The following is a 21,818-nucleotide window of genomic DNA, read 5'->3' on the forward strand; positions in this document are numbered from 1 at the left end:
TAAATTATGTTTTATATGATTAAAGTATAATAAGTGTATTATCAGGAAAGCAAGTGAAACTTTATATACAGTTGAGTGCAAACATTTGCACACCCTTGACAAAATGCAAAAGGCAAAGAAATTTAATTTACACCAATTACAGACATTTAATGTGTTAGCGTTCACAAACTTTTTATTGAAGTTTCTTAATTATCACCAAGATAAATACAAGACTTTGGAATTATAAGCCTCTGACTTTTTTTCTACAGCATCAACCAACAAATTAGAAACAGAATCACTAAACATATATCACAGATACTGCCATCCATCCATCCATCCATCCTTCCATCTATCCTTCCATCCTTCCATCCATCCTTCCATCCAACTATCCATCCATCCATCCATCCCTCCATCCATCCTTCCATCCATCCATCCTTCCATCCCTCCATCCATCCTTCCATCCATCTATGCATCCATCCTTCCCTCCATCCTTCCATCCATCTATCCATCCATCCATCCTTCCATCCATCTATGCATCCATCCTTCCCTCCATCCTTCCATCCATCTATCCATCCATCCATCCATACATCCATCCAGTTTCTGTTCCACTTATGCTACACAGGGTTGCAGGGATCCTGGAGCCTATCCCAGGGAACTCGGGGCATAAGGCGGGGGACACCCTAGAGTGCCAATCCATCGCAGAGCACAATCACACACACACACACACACACACACACACACACACTCACACACACCCATTAACACACTACGGACAATTTAGAAATGTCAATCAGCCTACAGCGCATGTCTTGGAGCACCTGGAGGAAACCCCGGAAGCACGGGGAGAACATGCCATCTCTGCACACAGGGCAAAGGTGGGAATCGAAATTCCAACCCCGGAATTCATAAGTTTGCTCCCTTTCTAAATGTGATATATAAATATATATTCTCGAATAATGTGTATGCCCAACCTCTTTTGTATCTTTTGAACAGCTTTTGATCTCTCAGTTGTAATATTCAGCCCTCATACTTTCTTATTTTGTTCTAACTCTGCCAGAATGCTTGGCCAGTCTTTTCTCTCTCTTCCTGACATCTCTGTAACTCTGCCAGATGTCATACAATGGCTTATTTAAATAAAGTCTGGAGACGGAGTGGGTTAGAGGAAACCTTGATTTCTTTATTCTTGCTACTGCTTGAACTTTTTAGTAAGGGCAGACCATACTCTCAGCTAAATGGCATGGAGAGCAATTGTGGGACTGTAGAAATGAGGAGAACTCTGATAACTCGGACTAGAGATATGGGTGACTTCTGCTTTACTCTAATCAACCAAGAATTCTGATTAAAGAGCCTTGGATAGGACTTGTTGAATACCCTGGAGAATGGGAGGCACCTCCAGGGTTGGGGGTTCGATTCCCACCTCTGCCCTGTGTGCGTGGAGCTTGCATGTTCTCCCCATGCTTCGGGGGTTTCCTCCAGATACTCCGGTTTCCTCCCCCAGTCCATTGTATGTGATTGAGATGTGTCGGCACTTGTGACCCAAGTCCCTTGGGATAGGCCCCAGGTTCCCCTAGAGCCTGTGCAGGATAAGAGGGAAAGAAACCGGATGGATGGAATACAAAAGAGGAGACTGGGAGGTGGTAGGTGTGGAAACTTTCTCACTAGTGGAAAGAGAGAGATGGGAATTTATATAATGCTAACTAGTTTAAGGTGTGGAGTTTAGACATCTAAAATCATTGTTGCTGAGGACAGCAATCTTGCAAATATAGAATCGACAATCAACTCTGTATTAGGACGTTAGTAATACGTCCTCATTTACCTGTTGCGTTGAAATAAAAGTCACTAAATACGTATATTGCGGTAACAAAAATACTGCCAATACAGAAACTAAAACAACTGCCTCACAATCAGAAGATGGAACTTTTCTTTCGTAACTGTTATAAAATAATTTTTCCTGGATAGTCTGGATGCATTTACATTTTATGTTTAACTTATTGGAATTCTTTTTTTGTAGATACTATACACTATTGTAAAAATAGAAGTACATTTTCATGTTTCCCCACACCATGTGGTGTGCAAACTGCACTCAGTTGTAGCTATTGATCTGAATGGAGCTGGAGCAACAGTACAGGCTAGGTGAGAATAAACATTCCCTGTTCATACACAGATTGTCTAAGAAAATAATGAATTATGCATCCAGCTGACAGTGTTTTAGTGGTAAATGTTGTTCTAAATAAACATGATGAACCACAGCAATGGAATGGAGCTCAAGGTATTAAAACTAACAGAAAGAAAAAGAAGGTACATAGAATACTAAATCATGTTAAGAGACTCTGTGGAGATAATTATGGATTATAATATATGCTGTATATACTAAGCTATTGAGTGCACAGACACAAACATAGCGTAACAGAATTTCTTGAAGGTCATCTCGTCCTCTGAGAAAAAAATGAGTCAAACACTGTTACAACCTTTAACAAATATATACAGGTTTTTTATTCTCTGTGTCACATAGTCAGACAAAATGCGTGCCATTTTGTCATAATTGCTCTCTCTCTCTCTCTCTCTCTCTCTCTCTCTCACACACACACACACTCTCTCTCTCTCTTCTCTAAAGTACTGTTTGTCAGGTCACTTTAAACTCCTTACACTCCATGGTGACATGGTGCCCTGTTGCCTGTCAGTTCTGTCATGCAGAAACTGAGCTTGTGCAATCGGTGACTCAGGTTCCATAACATCTTACAAGTGGAGAGGAATAAACGACTCTCACGTCTCTTACAGCCAACTCTCACATCCTCTCACTCCTCCACACGATCTCCACGACCTGTTAATTACATACCACTGAATATATAGACGGGTGACAAATGAAAGAAAAAATGTTGGCTCGGTCATCGTGTAGGGGGCATTTATTTTTGCTGGCATGCTTTGGTCCACTTAGAGAGTCATTGCTAATCAATACAAAGTTCTTCTGACTGATCGCCATTATCCAGTATGGTTACAGAGACTTGTATAATCAATGCCAAGGTGAGTTAAAGTTGCTTGGCGGCCCAACACCTTACTAAAACACTATATTGTTTTTTCCTTTAATTTTTCACCTGTCTATATGTAAGACGTTTTACACCAAAATATAGCTTTAAAGTATTAATATACACAAAGGCCAAGGTTTTTTCCCCAATTACCACATATTTAAAAGATAAAACAAAAACAAAGCACAGCCCATAAGAAAGTTAATAAAAAGCTTTGTTACTCCTTAGGAGCAGGGATTAAGCTTGAGCGTAAACAAACACTACAACTGCTTGGGTCACCGGTTATTCACGGCACAAAGTCAGAAAGTTGTCTAGGAATTAAGTATCCATCCATCCATCCATCCATACATCCATCTGTACCGCTAATCCTACACAGGGTTGCAGGGATCCTGGAGCCTATCCCAGGGGACTCGAGGCACAAGGCAGGGGACACCCTGGACTGGGTGCCAACCTATCACAGGGCACAATCGTACACACTCTCACACACCCATTCTCAAACTATGGAGAATTTAGAGATGCCAATCAGCCTACAACACATGTCTTTGGACTGAGGGAGGAAACCGGATTACCTGGAGAAACCCCCCGAAGCATGGAGCGGACATGCAAACTCTGCGCACACAGGATGGAGGTGGGAATCGAACCCCTAACCCTGGAGGTGGGAGGTGGGCAAACATGCTAACCACTTTTTTAAGTATAATCTGTATATTGTGCAACTGGAAATGCAAATTATTCTTATCATTATACAGATAACACACCCAGACAGCCATCCATCCATCTTCAATACCACTTATCCTACAGGGTCAAAGGGAACCTGGAGCCTATCCCAGGAGGCATGGAGCACAAGGCAGGGTACACCCTGGACCGGGTCCCAGACACCCATTACTTATTAAATTAAACGAGCAAGTGGCACAGAAAAAGAATAATGAAATCTGAACTACGGTGAACTCATCTTCACCTGAAGAACGATGACTGAGCAAGTGTGCGCAAGTGTACTATTACAAATTAAATAGGTGAATTTACAACCGTTACAATATAAAATAGCATTTTCCATCATCTGCATAGCTGCAGTGAATGACGTCTAAAACACATTCATACCAAACACATTCACATCCACTATTTATGCGTTCATGCATCAGTATGTGAATGCCTAATCGGTTCTGGTGTATTTATGTATTCTGTGTAACAAAGAGCTAATTTTCTTCTTTCAGCCTAGAAAGCCATATTGTTTCACTGCTGCATCAAACTTTTACAAAAGACACAAAACTATCCTGGCATTCCAGACATGAGGCGATATAACTGTAGGTTTACACGGCACTCATTAGACGCGCTGACTAATTGAAACACGAACAGAATCAGAGCAGCTGCACAGACTCACTTATGCTTTTTATCTTGTTTTATGAGACGAGGCCTTGCTGTATTCAGTATCAGCATGCATAATCTGGAACAGTCCCTGTCAAACCGCATAATGGCATAATGAAGCTGGATTTTAGTCAAACAGTTAGTCCAAGTCCTTAATGGCATAATGAAGTTGGATCTTAAGAAGTCTCAGATTGGGTGGGAATATGCCATGATGAAGCGATCACAGTTAACAACAACAGATGGTAGCTGACAGCCACGTTTGTTGTCATGCAAGTCACAACGAGCCTCGTTGCCAATGACGACACCTGACCATTAAGCTGTTCGATACAGGGTTGAAGATTTGCAGTGGAAGGCAATAACAATGCTACTTTACTGCTAGCAAAGCGAATTTAATGCCTTACTGCCATTCTTTAAGTAACCAGATTGTTCATTAAAAAAAATACATGTGGCTTGTAAAATAAATGAAACATTTGCTTATGGGCTTGTTTCCATATAGGATTGTAGATTACATACACACTATTAATTAGGCAAACATACTGTATGTGCTTACTGCAAAATAGCACTGATTCATTACAAACAGCAATGAATTGCAAAACAACAGTAAAATCATTTAAAGTCCCCATGAAGCATCTTGAAACGCACAGCGTTATTCGATGTTTTGACATAATTTCCACTTGAACAGGAAGTCAGGGTGGGACCTAGTAAGTGGCTCCCCCCAAAATAGCCAATAAAGTTTAGCTTACCTCACAGCTCAGGCAAAGCCATACCTGACAGCTACCATATAGTAGTACCATGGATGTGAGCCTGAGCATTAGCGATGTGTAGGATTCACTTGTGGAGGATTTCCTTCTTAACCAACTTACAGTTGGAAAACTGAATAAAACGTGTGCATTCGAACAGCCAACGATACATTTACGACCTGTGCTTGCTGATATGACTCCTCTCACTCAACAACGGCAACTTCGGCAAGGTGATTTCTATAACGTTGGGGCGGGACACTTCAGATTCTAAAGATCATTTGACTGGACAGAAAATCTGATCAGAAGCTGAGGTGCAGAATGATGTCATCAAAACTGTTGATCCGCAGTGGTGGTAGAGAGAGACTGTACATTTTGAATGCATATATTGTCTAAATACGAATTTTGTCATTTTTTTGGGGCACACTAGCTTCTAGATAACCTTAAGGCTAACATATTCATACTGAAAGCCACAAAACTTTAATTTTGATGTCATGGGGACTTAAAGGTTCATTATAATAACTGCAGAAGAATGTTATTTCTGCAAGGGGTATGTGAAAAGGCATCCTAGGGAAAAGCAGCTGAAGTTATAGGGAATAAGGGAGTCTGGTGTAAGAGAGGCATTTCTTTATACAGTCTGAATATGTCATTCAAAGAGTTGTATTTGTTGTTGATGACACTTATTTTTCAGCCAGGCAAATAATCCATAAAATTTTATTTTTGCTTTTGACAGAATGATACTCCTGGATGTAATACGAAACGGCACAGATTCAATAAGCGACTTGTAGACAGCCTTTATAACGTCGTCATTTATGTTAAAACTTCCCAGATTTCTCGGTATTAAAAAAAAATGTCTTGGATCTTTTTGTTTGCGTGTGTTGTGATTCACTCTCCATGCCTGGACCACCTCTTCGTATGAACTGAGTGATCAGATAACAAGACAAGACACATTTGACCCAAATCAGTCCTGTACTCACAGTAACTCTGTCCATTCGTGATGGATCTGAATACCAGATCTGAATGGGGTTCAAATTCCCACCTACACAACCTTTCTTTCTTTTCCACAGCATGTCTACTGGTGCTGAACAGTCGTAATTTGTCTGAAAATAAATGTTCTTTTTATAAGTGAACGTGATGAAAACATTTTCAGCATGTCACACCGATATGGCGGCTCTAGAACAAGGAACACTGGTTAAAACCTGTCCACCAATCACCTGAAACTCACTGCAGGCTGTGCCATTAATTTTTTCAACAGACCATCCTGAAGCAATTTGATGACCTGGTGAATTTTACAATGATTGGATGCAAAATGTCTCAAAACTAGCATTATGTCAGCTAATAAAATGGAGGTAAGCAATATATATCACTTGTAGGATGCCTAAAGGATGACTACTCACTTTTTAAACATAAATATACGATACGAGTACAAGTTTAAAAAATATATATATATTTTTTTCAAGCCACAGGATATACATAAATAGATCATTTTAAAGTATTAAATGTTTTTATATTCAGTGCACTATTTAATGCCTAAAATTACATTTGATGTGACACTGATAAGTCACATACTGTCACAAGGCCAATAATGTAGGGGTCTATTATCAAGCCTAAAAACTTAACCAGTAGTAATAAACAGAGAAGTCAACACTCTCACACAAAAGAGAAGTCACACAAAAAGTATTTTTGCACACTGGAAGGACAAAACCTCACAATGTGCTGACTGAACTGATATAAATACAAGGAAGTCAATGAGCATTAACAGAAAACAGCTGCGCTCGATAGACAGGTGAGTGAGAGTGAACCAATGTCTGGACTGGATTGGATTGTGGTGGTTCCTAGATTACCAGTGAATTCTTTGAGTATGCTGATTTCCATCATAGAACATTATTCATCCATCCATCCATTTTCTGTACCGTTTATCCTACACAGGTTCACAGGGAGCCTGGAGCCTCTCCCAAGGAACTCAGGGCACAAGGTGGCGGACATCCTGGACAGGGCGCCAACCCATCATAGGGCATCATCGCACATGCATTCACACACCACAGACAATTTGGAAATGCCAAACAGCCTACAGCGCATGTCTTTGGACTGGGGGAGGAAACCTCAGAAGCACTTGGAGAACATGCAAGCTCCACGCACGCAGGGTGGAGGTGGGTTTGAATCCTCAACCCTGGAGGTGCGAGTCGAACGTGCTAACCACTAAGCCACAGCACATTATTTTAGTAATATTCAGTTTCAGAGAGCTCTCCTCTAATCAGCTAGTGAGTGCTTCCACACACTTAAAATAAAAGAGTTGTCCATTAGAAATCCCACAAGTGCCATGCCTATGCATATTTGAAATGATTGCTGTTTTTTGTTATTTCACTGGTGTAAATTAAAAACAGTGCAGGAGATAGGAAGCAGCCTTAGGGGGCTTTTTGGATTTTATAGTCGGCATAAAGCCATTTACCACATGCTGTGCCCTGTCACATAGAAAGTTTTGTATCATCAAGTTGCTTCAGGATGGTCTGTTCTAGGGTTGTAACTGAAATATATGAAAGATATAAACAGATTATTTGGAATGAACAGATAATGTGTCCTAAACAGATATAAATATCTGTATAAATACAGATATGAATAGCAGGCATACTATTTATTTTCCGAGAACACCAGAAAGGTTCAGATTTCAATCTGTGGTTGCAATTAGAGGTGTGTATCGGTACAGGGATCCCACGAGTGGGATTTTTACTTTCATGCAGTCTTGATATGAAGCTTGTGGGACAAACAAAGGCCAAGTTTATTAACCTGTCTGGTCAGGGTCACATTGATTTAAATTACACTACTACTTTGTTTATTTTTTTGGAAACAGAGCAACTAAATTTGTTATGGCATTTGGATTTGACCAATTATGAACTGTTGTATATGATGCAGAGGAACCGTCAAAGCCAGAATCCACACACCATGCTGACAGTATGGTTTCCATCACCAAGTTGTTAATTTAACTTAGGCGAAGTTTTCCCCAGTGTTTTCTAGTGTTTCCAATGCCATAGTGGTATGGTTTGTGTTTAATTAAAAAAAGGAAACAAAAGAAAGAAAACCATGCCCACTTGGCGTTTTAAATCTGAATACAGATACAGCTTTGGATATTTGGAGCACTAAACAGACACAGAGACAGAGAGTTGCACTGCATTACACAACTATCACTGAGCTGGGGGAGTCGAGGAGGTTCACAACTTGGCATCCTGGACTCTACATTTTAGGCAAACAGCAGTGAGTCCAGGTTTGTCCTCCTTGTTTGCCAGGAGCCATGCTTAAGCCCTACAAACTATTATATCATGCTGGCAGGTTATCCCTCACCTCCACAGAGACTTTGCTGGCAAACTGATTTCTCCATGGCTCAATACAGATGTCAATGTCACTGGCCTATAGTCTCTTCCATCTTTAGAATGATATTCTTGGCAAGAGGGATGATAGTAGTCTATCAAAGCTAGAGCCAATCAGCAACTGCAAATCTGTGCCAAAACAGAGCCCTAACCTTGCCAGGCACTCCTGGAGCACCGTGCATTTATAGCTTGTATATCTTTCCCATTTTCATTTTTAAATACATTGTGATTGGAATGGCCAAATGGCAAGCCAAATTTTGGAACTGTATAGTGATTGTTTATAGTGATAAGCTCAGTCCATTGTTTCATCGTAGCTCAGTGGTTAAGCTGTTGGTCTACTGATTGGAAGGATGTGAGTTCAAATCCAAGCACTGCCAAGCTGCCACTGTTGGGCCCTTGAGCAAGGCCTTTAACTCTCAACTGCTCAGTTATATAAATTAGATAATTGTAAGTTGCTCTGGATAAGGGTGTCTGCCAAATGCTGTAAATTTAAATCATAGAGGGAAGGAAATGTGACGTATTGCTTCCATCCAAGCTTGGCAGAAACACAATCACATAATATCTATTAAAAACACCAAGCAGGAACACAGGCTGGTGTCCTATCCTACTGATGACTCGCAGGAAATAAACCACGAGAATAATGGTTTAACTGAGGCCATAATTTCTATAGTGCTTTGAACAGTTTGTTTCCCTCACCATGAGATTTGTTGTTCTAAACTGATAAATAAATTGATTTCTAAATTTCCTAAGTGTCATTATATCACAGTCTTTCACAGATAAGCATGTTACAGTAAAACAGAACAAGTTTATCTGGTGATAATCTATACTGTATCTGCTCAGATTTATTTCTGAATGGACAAATATTTTAGAGTGTGACTGCAGATAAGGGTAATTTACTATCTTGTGTCTTTATACTTTTGTAGATTCCTCTTCTGTATCTCTTGTGTATGTTTGCCTCTGCATTCATTTGAGATGACTGAATTTATTTGAAAATTTAAGAATATCTGGAAACCTTATTTAAAAAGGTTCGAGTTAGAAGAACCTACTGGTTAGCCATAGATTAATTTACCCAGTTTCAGACCTAAAAACCATTCTTACGGGGGAAAAAAGTTTTATGTTAGCATTGTGTAGCTAGCTGATTTATGACTTTGTATTTTCAAAGTCTACAATTGAGCCACTCTATGGAGAGTAGTATCTACTACTTTGGTGTTTTTTTTTTAATTTAATATATTTTTTTATTTTTTACTTTCCAAATATAAAAAAATATGGCCGTGAGTGTGTGTGTGGGGGGGGTGGACTCAGAGGTGTAAACAGCAAGACATGATATTTGAGTGTTTTTATCTTGTCAATTTTAATACAAAGAATTGAAATCTGAATTCAGCTGAGACATGAATGTTGTTGTATCCTCAACCATGAAAGATGATACAGTCTAATGGGAAAAACATTTATTTGTGAGCATGCTCTGAATAAACAGGCGACATAACCTATAGTTTTTTGTGAGCCTTTGGATTTTATTTAGACCTTGTTTAAAGTTGAATGCCTGTAAGACTTGGCCCAAAATTGAATGAGCAGATGCATTAAAATTAAGCTACAAAGTCTCTAAACACTTATTCCATGTGAAACAGTTGTACTACACTGTGCTGACTTGAAAGAGAAAAGCAGCTCTAACCATTAACTTGGTAATTTTTAATAACGGATTGGAAGAAATAAACACTACATGGTTGCATTCATATGTGAATCGATCAGTTCAAACACGTCGAATATGTAAAGGACGTAAAACAATGTAGTGTTTAAATGCCACTCACTTGATAAAACCGTTTCACGATTAAACAGTGACTTCATTTAAAGAGTAACAATGATTCTATCCCATATGTCAGATGGAAGAATAAGGATAATAATGAGTCTTTATTGGTCACATATACATATGCACAGTGAAATTCTTTTCTTCACATATCCCAGCACAGAGTTCGTTATGATACAGCACCCCTGGAGCAGAAAGGGTTAAGGGGCTTGCTCAAGTGCCCAACAATGGCAGCTTGGCAGCGCTGGGGCTTGAACCCCCAACCGATCAGTAACCCGGAGCCTTAACTGCCAAGCCACCACTGCCCATTAGACCAGGCTTTCGCTTCTCCTCTGTGCCTCATATGTAAGTTATTTTGGATAACATTAAATGTAAGCAATGAGTGGAATTAAATTATTAAAGATGCAGTTGCTTACATCACACTAAGACTGAAGATTATACTGTATCTAGGACTGACTGTTTTTTCATCCTAAATGTGCTGTAAAGCATTTTCAATGAAACAACAAATTCAGAATACTTTAATTTAGATTCAGACACCTGCATGTCTGTGTGTGTTTATCTATCAAGTACAAAGAGAAAAACAGTATGTATGAGCGAGACAAAGGACGACAAGGACGAAAAATATACTGTGGGCACATGGACTGAGGGTTTAACACACACACTACAAGATACAGTATCACATGAATAATAATAATTTCCATGTATGATCATATTAAATTATATCTGATAGGGAGAGATTTAACCCTTGTGTGTAGGCCTGAGAGTGTTGCATGTGGGTGGAGGGTGTCTGAGATTTTGTGGGAGAAAAGCAAAAACACAAATGTCCGAAATGGCCTGTGTGATTGAGTGTGTGTATGTGTGTGTGTGTTCCTCCATCACTACATGTGCATGGGCATGTGTTTACTCAGTAGGAGTAGGATAACTACAATCTGAAGTGTCTCTCTTTCCATCTCTCTCTCTCTCTCTCTCTCTCTCTCTCTCTCTCTCTCTCTCTCTCTCTCTTTCTTTCAGCTGTGGACATATCATCCCCCTTGCACTTATTGGGTTACTTCACCAAATGGTGCCATGTGCAGACCCAATTACCATAGCAACGGCATGTTGCCACAGTACATTAGTCTGAGTGAACAGCATGGCTTTGAAAAAAATGACAATCTGCGGAGCTGAGATACGCACTTGAATGCTAAAGACATAAGTTCTGATGCAACTTCTTACATCAAATAGAACCTCTTGACCATTATATAGAATGGAAAAAACCCACTGATTTATGCTCTGGAAAATGGCCAGAAATTATTTTTCTGCCAGTACTATACTTTGATGTCTCTAATTTAAGAAATACTTTACTATACTCTATTTAGGTTACTTTGTAGTATTGCCTCAGCTTTCTCATGTCTGTACCCTCATACATTGAGTTGCAAAGCTACCATGCATGTTAATGGACAGAAAAAAATATCCTGATCACCTCAAGGTAAGAATGGCTGTTCATCTTTTTCACCTTTTAAAAGATGCTTTCTCGATGCGTAGCATTGCTAGCATTCTTCTGAGGGGTTTCTACTGAGTTTCTGTTTCTGCAAGCCCCTTTTTTCAGATTACTCTGATTAATGACGTAAAGAGAATGTAATCATTGTCTTTAATCGCAGGTCTATTGTTAGTGGATCTTCATTGTATTGTATAAGGCTGTGTGATAACGTTCTTCATTTCATCTGAAATGAAGAACATGTTATCACACAGCCTTGTATAGAATTCGGCCAATATTTTATTGAGATCATGTTGTACAGCGTGACAAGTAATAATCTTAAACGGTTGCTGTAATCATACAGTGTAATCAGGCTTAAGTGTGTTTTTGTCAGACAATGAATGTCATGATTTAATTAAAACATTAGACAGCTACGTGCCATATTGAAACGGTCATAAGCCCAAGCAATTTTGTTTGTAATCAGATACCGGCTGTCAAAGTGTTCAGAATGCACTTGCACCATCACATCATAATCAAAACAGAGAAGAGCGCTCACGCACTCTGTAGAGATAACAATAATGAGTTTTTACCTCTGATGATAAGACAGAGACTGATGTGGATGAGGCTGCTGATCAATGCGGAAACTCGTTTCCCGTTGTAAACTTATAATTCTGCCACACTTATGTCTCAGTTCTCCAACAGCACCGGGAAATGTGAAGCACAAAAAAGTCTGATTATTTCATCTGCATTTTCTATAGAGTTGTACAAAGGAAGTGAATTAAAAGATGAGACTGCAGCAGAACACTGTGTGAAAAATCACCTTCACCGGTGACAGACAAGAATCTTTTCTGTACCTTAATTTAGAGGAAAAAAAAAAGTTTGCTGGTCTCTTCAACACTGAACAAGACCACAGTTAACTGCAGAATTATTGATGCCTATTAACTTTTTCAGCAATTTGTGCTACAGTAGCTTTCTGTGGGATCAGACCAGACAGACTAGCCTTCAGTCCCAATGTGCATCAGTGAGCTTTAGGCACCCATGACCCTGTCACTGGTTCACCAGTTGTTCTTCCTTGGACCACTTTTGCTAGGTACTAACCACTGCATACCTGGAACACGCCACAAGACCTGCCGTTTTTTAGATTCTCTGACCCAGTCATCCAGCCATCACAAGTTGGCCCTTGTCAAAGTCACTCAGATCCTTACGCTTGTCCAGTTTTCCTGCTGTCAACACATCAACTTCAAGAACTGACTGTTCACATGATGCCTAATAGGGAAGTGGTAGCTCAGTGGTTAAGCTGTTGGCCTTCTGATTGGATGGTTGTGAGTTCAAATCCCAATACTGCCAAGCTGCCACTGTTGGGCCCTTGAGCAAGGTCCTTAACCCTCAACTGCTCAGTTTTATAAATGTAAGTTGCTCTTGAAAAGGGGATCTTCCAAATGCTATAATGTGATGTTTCCCACCTCTTGACAGGCACCAATGTATTGAGATAAACATTAATTAAGTTATTCATGTCACCTTTAATGGCTGATTGGTGTGTGTGTGTGTATATATATATATATATATATATATATATTTTGAGCTAAAACATACAGTATTATATAGAGACTATTTATAATAAGGTTAGAAAATATTTCTTGCAAAACTTTCCAATTCCTAATTTTCCTGTTCTGAGGTTCACACATGTGGATTTCCCTTTTCAATTGAAAAGCATTGATTTTGTGTTGGGGGCAAAGTGGCTAGCACATTTGCCTCACACCTCCAGGGTTGGGGGTTCGAATCCCACAATTGTCTATAATGTGTAAGTGTGTCTGCAATTGTGCCCTGAGTTGGGTTGGCACCCTATCCTGGATGTCCCCTGTGCCCCGAGTTCCCTGGGATAGGCTCCAGGCTCCACCATGACCCTGTGTAGGATAAGAGGGTGGATGAATGGTTTTGTGTTATTTCTGTGTTGGTAATGAAAGCATCAGTGATGTACTTCATTTAATAGTAAATTTGGAGCCTTTTCTTTATATGCAGGCTGAATTTCTCCCTGAATAAAGTGTTCCTGGCCAAAGAGTTTTATTTTGATTCTAATTGTTATTCTAGTGACAGTTGCTGAATTTGCTCTTCTTTTGCGAAACCCTTTGTAACAGCTTGTATTTATTGTCGTTGTGAATATAGTGACTAATTCATGCTCATGCATCTTCTGGCAAACCTTTACAGACATTTGAAATGTTTTATTACTACTTACACATAGTATGCAGTGTAAGCAACCATCTTATTTATTCCTCAAGGTAAAAAAAAAAAAAAAATCCTGTAGACTGAGAGCAGTTAAAAAAATTACAGATCTTTTAAACTTTTAAACTTTACTGAAGCAGAAATCACAGGACACTGTGCAAATACATTCACTCACTCATTCACACCTAGGGGCAATTTACAGTCCACCTACTGGCATGTTTTTGTGCACCCAGAGGAAACCCACGCAAACACAGGGAGAACATGCAAAACTCCACACAGACGGTAACCCAAGCTTAGGAATGAACCGAGGAACCGGGAGCTGTGAATTATTTATTTACTTTACATTTTTGTCCATGCTCTGGAAGTGTACCAATAAATCTGCCAAGAAAATAATGTTGCATAAGATATCTAGGGCACAGACACAGGAAAATATCTGTCAAAATTTTTTAAAAATAAAAACATACACAACTAAAATGAGTTTAAGAGCACCTTCAAATGTGGTCAATGCTAAACCGTTCATCTGATGGGGATCTTTTGCATAATTTGAGGAGAAAAAAGATTTGATTCACACACACAAAAGAAAGAAAGAAAGAAAAAACATGTAGCACCCGGGCCTCAGATTTAAGGTCTTCCAAGAGACAGCCCAATCCTGCTGACTAAAAAGTTCCAATGGAATGAAATTTCAATAAATCAGGTGAAACTACTAATTCCCCATGGCGTTTATAGCCTGAGTCTGGACTGAATAATTGATAGAGAAGCAGAGGGAGTATATCTCGGAAAAGTGGAATTTTACTGGACACTTACATGGACCTCACCCTTCCTCAGCTTTTTTTCTCCTCTCCCTTTTCCATTCTAGATCACACAACATTTCCTCAAACTTCCTTTCTCCTTACCTCTCTCCTCCACATACACCATCCTTTAATTCTGTTTTCTATACGCTCCTGTCATTTTTCTTCTCTCCTGCATAGCTCGCTCCTTCCACCCGATTGGCCCAGACTGCAAACCCCATATGTCTTTGATTTTGTGCTTGAAAAATGAAGATGGTGAATTTCAAAGAGAATCCTCTTCTGCTGACACAAACCAACCCACTCACATCGTTTTATCTCTCCAAGTCTCTCAGATTCTCTCTCACTGAAACACAAACGGATGCAGATCCACACTCTTATTGCATGTACATACAGTATGCACAGCCTATATACTTTCTTTCTTTCTCTCCTTAAATCTCTAAAAATTTCCTCATATCTTACCATCTACATCTCTCTCCATTGGCTTGAGGGAGTTAAGAATCCTCTCCGCTTCCTCCCTTCTTTTCTATAACTCCATTTTCATGTGTGTTTGTGTACAGTCACGGCTAAGTGTGGCATAAGCTCATCTAATATTGCCACGCCAGCCTGAGCACTTTTACACGGTTTATTTTTACCTGCTCCCTTTGCTCTCTGCCTGTCAGTCAAACCCAATCCTCTCAGCGGCAGCGAGCGCGGCGTCTCGGCTCATGTCGCCGTCACAGCCACAGGTCTGCCAGCGCTGCAAACACTTCTCACACTGGCTCTAATTACACCGCCACTGTGCACCTCCACACACATTAACCACAGACTGACACAGAAACACAGCATGATTCTGTAGGCCTACACACATCCTGGTACATACCACTGCAAATAATGAGGCGAAGGCAGTATGCAGTTTGCATATGACAGGAGGACAGAATGGTGAACCTGATTTCTTTAAGTAGGACACGTTCCTCGAGGAACATTTGTAGTTCCTGGAAATACAGTCCTTTTAATCAATCACTGTCATCTCATCAGTCATCAGTTTGCACTTCCTTATTCTCCCGAGCCATGTGAAAATTCCCTCCAGACGCACTATTTGGCTTTCAGACAGGAAACTTATTGCAGAGCTCTGCATTTTAGGTGATAAAAATGACTAAAAATGGCTAACTTTGTTGAAAAATGAAAGCATTTATGTTTATTTAAGCAAAGATTAGCATGCTTAGGAGTTGGCTAGCTACACTCCATAGAAAGCACTGAACATTTCAGTTCATGAAAACAAAAACCAGCATTTATTAAAAATACAAAAGTTCCACCACTTTCATCTTTAATTCATAGGACTCAGTATTTGTATTGTATCTAGCTTTAGCATTAGCAGACACACGACCAAAATGTGCTTCTTTGAACTTAAACAGGTGAGTGTAGCAAAATGTTTCAATAAGATTAAGAGGTAATTCTTACTAAGAGCTGTCTGGAGGATGAGTGATATGTTTTGAAGGGAAGTAGGAGATGGACACTTCCTGCGGAAAAATCGACCTGGGTCTGACTAGCTACTAGCTAAAACACAAAATACTTGTCTAAACTGATCAATGAGTGTTTGAGATTTCCTACTTGCCTTACTGTTGTTACTTTCTTTAGAATAAATTGTCTATAATGTTGCATAAGTAGCAGTAATTCAGAAACTGTTTCTGTTTATCAGCACTTTTCAGCCAGCAAGCATGCTGTTATTACCTGGTATTTGGTCAAACCAAGCTGCAGGGCTGATGACATGGGAGGACTGTGTCTGGTTAAAACTAATGCTGATCCAGGAACATGTATGTGAAAAAAAAAATCATGTTTGTTTTTTCTATGAGAAATGTATAGGGTGAAAGAAACCCACAAATTGATTAACATTACCTTTGAAGTTGACGTGTAGCAGGAAGTCCCGGTAGAGCCTCTTGCCATCGAGACTGCGCATGGCATCACACAGGCGTGTGGTATTAGCGCACAGCGTCCTCTGCATACGGTGTAATGCATGTGCCATAGCGTACACTGCGTTCACCACAAACATGATCTTCGACTCAGGCTCGAAGTTCGAATCATCCACTGCCAGCTTTGGGTCACAGGGTGGTTTCGCAGTTCCTGCCCCTGCCTGTGAGGTTGTGCTCAAAGAGCACTGGAACTTCTGTTCCCAGAAGTCTCTGTACCACGGGTTCCGGTGATTGTTAAGAGGACTGAGGCTTTGGAAGTAGCGGTTGAACTCGAGTATGGGATGTGCTGCGAGTTCTAACGTGATCGCGCCATCTGCTGTGAACTCGTTTCCTTTGATGATGCTCTCCTGCGCCCCCCAGCCATCGCTGGCCACCCAGAGGAAGGAGGCATTGAGGCGGGTGGCAGCGCCTAACAGCTCTCGGGCATCATCACTGCGCAGGAACAGCACGACCACACGGGCGTTGGGCTTCTGAAGAAGCTGGCGCACTACTGCTTCATATGAAGAGCGTTTTGCATTGGAGCGACCCACCTTTTCTGATGTAGCAATGCATATGTTGCGCAAACGTGCCTCCTGCTCGAAGGCCTCGATTCCTGTCTCGCCATAATCACCCTCGGATGCCACTGTAGAGACATATGTCCAGTTGAAGGCACGTAGGATCTCAGCCATTGCCTTTGCTTGGTAGAAATCCGGAGGGACAGTGCGAGCAAAATAGTCGTAGCGTGATTTGTCACTCAACTTGGCACTCGTAGACGCGTAGCTTATCTGAGGGATCTGGAACAGGCGCAACAAGTTTGCAACCTAGGAGTAAACACACACACACACAAATGTTGGCACTGCATTACAAATATTGTTGCGTAAATCAGCGCCTTATGAATGATTTAGCGAAAGTGTAGCATACATAAAATATTCTTTTTAAGGCACTTCATGAGGTCAGATAAGTCCAGTAAGAATGTACAGAGCAAGGCAGAAAAGGAGAGAAGGTTTCTCTGTGGTCAGACTCAGCTTGGCTCTAACACATCACATCTCACACTGAGTGCGGAGGCACAACTGACACGAGCTGCCACTGCCTTATGCTGCTGCAAGACTGAGCTCGTATTGAGCACTTCACCGTCAGCTTGCAGAAATCCAGACTGTCACTGTGTTGTAATCCATAATAATCTTTTTTTTTTTTTTCATCTCAACCTAGCATGGACATGTTTTTTTTTTTTGTAGCATGGACAAGTCTGGGATGAAAGAATGGATCTGAATTTAATGTTAAATAATTGAACAATTGGATTAAGAAACTCATATTTCATCCATCCATCCATCCATCCATCCATTTTCTATACCACTTATCCAACAGGGTTGCGGGGAACCTGGAGCCTATCCCAGGGAGTATGGGGCACAAGGTGGGGTACACCCTGACGGGTTGCCAATCCATCGCAGGGCACACACATTTTCCAATGATATACTATTATAAAAAGTAACAATTTTCTGTGATGCAGTGCATATAGAATACAATAGACAATACAGAAACAAGCATGTACATTTCTGCCTGTATGTTTTCTGCACTGTCATGTAAATTACTCAAGTAACCGCAGCACTTTCTGTAGTTTCATGCAATCTAAACCTGAAGCAGGCTCTCATTTCTTAGGAGTGGTAAGTAAAAGAGTACTTGGCATTAAGAGATGGTGTGTAGGAGGCTCTACAGGCTCTCATGAGTGTCTGTCAGAAGGTGAACGCAGAGAGGAAGGCCAAACAACAGCAGCGGGGAAATAAATGGTGACTAATTGTTGCTTTGGAGAGCAGCCCGATAAGTAACAATGTTTTTTTTTAAACAAGAGATTATGATGCGGTCATGGCCTGACTGCCTTTCTCCAGAAACACACAGCAGTATATCTGAAGAAATCACAGAAGGACGCGAGAACAGAAAGACTTTGGGAGCGAGAGAGAGAGAGAGAGAGAGAGAGAGAGAGAGAGATGACAAAAAACACAGATTATGAATTTTAGAACCGATAGGGAAAACTGGCTTTTGTGGAGCCCCCAGAAGGAGGAGGTTATGTAAAACTATGCAAATTCCCCCAGCACTGTGCTCGGTTTCCAGTGCTGCAAGAAGGCAGCAACAGACAAAGCACACAATAGCATAGCCACGGTGCTAATCCAGGCACGTATGCATGAGGGAAGGAACTGGAGCAAGCGTGCTGTATTTAAATGGAGAGGAATGAATAAGGGGTGGTGTGTATATTTTTTCCCAAAAGCTGCTCTTTAAATAATGGATCAGGTACGGCAGAGCTGTGCAGGGGCAAGGTCTTTACACTCTTGTATTTTGCTCAGTTCTTAGAGGTTTGTGAAATCATCCAATGGCCTGTAGTAATTCTGTGAGAATATATGATTATTACCTCTGCATACAAAGAGCACTATAGAATACAGAAATCATGCCCACGTAGCTGTGCCTGCAATGCACAGATTTAAAAGAAAGACCTTTGTTGATGGTTGTGAATGTGTACAGAGTATTTTTTCACTTTCAGCTGCTAGGTGTTATTCATTGAGATTGGATTTTTGGGTAACACATTACTTAAGGGCTATATGTTTTACATGATAACCACCGATATGAACCTACATAAACATTTATAATGCCTCATCCCAAGTAGCGTCAGCTGTTGTGGAGATGCCTTTTAGTTAATTTTGATGTCACGTAGATGACACAACACCGATATAGTCACATGATATACTGTAGATTTTTGCTCACAGAATGCTGTGTTGATTTAAAAGCCTGATTCATCTTTGCCGACCTGACAACCTTTATACATTTTGCATTATTGCACCTCCGCATTTTAACACTCTTACTATGAGTTATCACTCAAAAATATGGCAAAAGAATATTTTTCCCCCAATTTAAATGTCAGATGATGAATGACTGGCAGTTGTGTAGGTGTTTTGAGCTCGCCTATATTAACTAATACCTCTAGGAAGCCACGCCCACTTCCTCTCACGTCACATAAGTAAAGTTGTATTCAGTGCTCTCATTTTGATTCGATTTTCCTGAATTGCAATGTTCTTGCGTTCTGTCAAGTTAAACGGAGAATGTTTTGGGTTCATTAATTTGAAATAAAATCTACCAATATATGTTTGACTTATCTAACATTAGACAAGTATATAGCTAACATTAGTTAATCACAGGTGTAAGAAAAGAAAATTTTATGATCAAGAATGCCACTATTTTGGCTTAAATAGAACTTTATTTTTACTCATTTAAACAGCACAGCTAAGCCTATAATGATAGATACTGGAGTGTGTGTGTGCGTATATACAGGGTTTTACGGTAACCAAAAGGAGAAAAAAGATTCTCTGTTTTCCTTAATATGTAGACAATGCAAATGTTTCCATGCCCCCCCCTCCCCCAACCGAAGCTCACAGTTGATAGTTTTATTATCTTGTCTAGTGGGCATTTATGTCATAGTTATGTTGATTTGGTTATGGCTAAATCTGATTGGTTAAATGTGACACTGCACAGCGAGACAGATTACGCTCCAAACGCTCCACTGATGACTCATATGCAGAGCGGTGAACTTTCAGGTAGTCTGTACCATAAGCCAGCATGATGGAATGAATCTTTGCTTTAATTAGATATTTAATGGGTCATACAATTTCTACCTGCAGATGGTCCATAATGTAAAGCGTCACCATTGAATGAACCTGATTTGCCTAAATGTTTATCACCAAATGGGGCTTTACTTGCTTACCCAATTTGTAAAGAAGCTGGGGGTTGAAGAATACACTCAGGTGGTTTTCACACTGGGTACGTTTGCTGCAGTCTGAATCTGAGTGCGATTGTTACCGGCACACCTTAACACATCATTGGTCTGGATTCAGACTCACGTTATTTGATCGAATCACTGTGCATTTGCGTTCATCTTACGTCCTCACAAACACGCATGGGGAACACAACGTGACTCACCATCATTTTTTGTTTTTTAAAATTATTTTGGTGCTATTATGCCCAGCAGATATTATGCACAGCAGTATGCCTCTTCTGTGTCCCACAATGTTCTCCTCCCACTCATAGTACATATGTGTTTTGAAAACTAATGATGTCGTTATTTTACTTCCTGTGTGTACTCGCTCTGCTTCCTGGTTCATATGACAGCTTTCACATTACAATTTTTCATGCAAACTGTGTTCAGTTTCAGACTAAACTGCCAGTGTGAATGCCCCCTGAGTCACTATATACCACCTCTGAAGTAGCTGAAAGTTGGGAACCTGCTTTACAGGCCCAAACATAAAATGTTTCCCAGACTCAGTAGCTCAGCACTAACCTGTATGGAGACGCTGCTGTAGGAACCTCCAATGACTCCAGCAATAGCCAATGGGCTGTCCTCCTGAAACGCATACGAACCATCAGGACAGATAAACTCGGTGTCGTCCACCTTGGTCAGCGATGCTCTGACGAACTCTAGTGCTTGCTCTAGTGCATACGTGTCCCTGGAGCATGTGTCCAGGATGTGGACACCCAGTGACACACCGGGCAGCAGACTAACGTCTCGGTTGATCTGGTCAATGGCAAAGAGCATGGCTTCTAAACGCTGAATGCCCCGGTCCTCATTGATGCGCCCACACTCATCCATGCCCAGGCCCTTCTCATGAATGGGAAAGAGGCCTCCCAGAACCAGGTCTCCGTCTATCTTAATTTCTCGGCGAGGAGAGTCGCCACTGGACAACAGGACTCCGGCTCCTAGCAGCACAAGCAACAGGGCTCGAACTGCAGACGACATGGTTACACAGAGACAAAGCGAGAGCAGGCGAGCAGTTTAATGGTTTATGAGGGAGTGTCAGAAGCACGGGAGAGCCATGAACTGGACACAGGGAATGGTGTATGATCACACATGAAGAGGAGTCAGTTTAGGACCTAGAGAGAGAGAGAGAGAGAGAGAGAGAGAGAGAGAGAGAGAGAGATTAAAAATAGACATGCATTTGCAGAGAGAGATGAAAGGTAAAAATTTGGTTGTTACCTTAAGTCTGTGCTTGGATGAATGCTTACACACACACACACACACACACCATCCAAAATCCTACCCTCATTTGTGAATAGATATGTCAGAACAGATACACACAGATGACGAAACATACAACCATATAAATCAATAGGCACACAGCATCTGAGAGAACAAC

At 40.7% G+C, this 21,818-nt stretch overlaps 1 protein-coding gene across 1 annotated transcript in view; it reads right to left on the bottom strand.

The window, feature by feature from the left end:
- grm3 (glutamate receptor, metabotropic 3) overlaps positions 1-21,818 on the bottom strand; it is a 40,013-nt gene that overhangs the window by 7,902 nt on the left and 10,293 nt on the right. Inside the window, exons 2-3 of the mRNA XM_053623490.1 lie at positions 20,966-21,555; positions 16,595-17,468 (exon numbers count right to left, since the gene is read on the bottom strand). Coding sequence (XP_053479465.1) covers positions 16,595-17,468; positions 20,966-21,421 — 1,330 coding nt within the window. The 5' untranslated portion in view covers positions 21,422-21,555. The remainder of the gene's footprint in view (positions 1-16,594; positions 17,469-20,965; positions 21,556-21,818) is intronic.

This window comes from Ictalurus furcatus, chromosome 4, assembly GCF_023375685.1.
Source record: "Ictalurus furcatus strain D&B chromosome 4, Billie_1.0, whole genome shotgun sequence".
Classification (NCBI taxonomy): domain Eukaryota; kingdom Metazoa; phylum Chordata; class Actinopteri; order Siluriformes; family Ictaluridae; genus Ictalurus; species Ictalurus furcatus.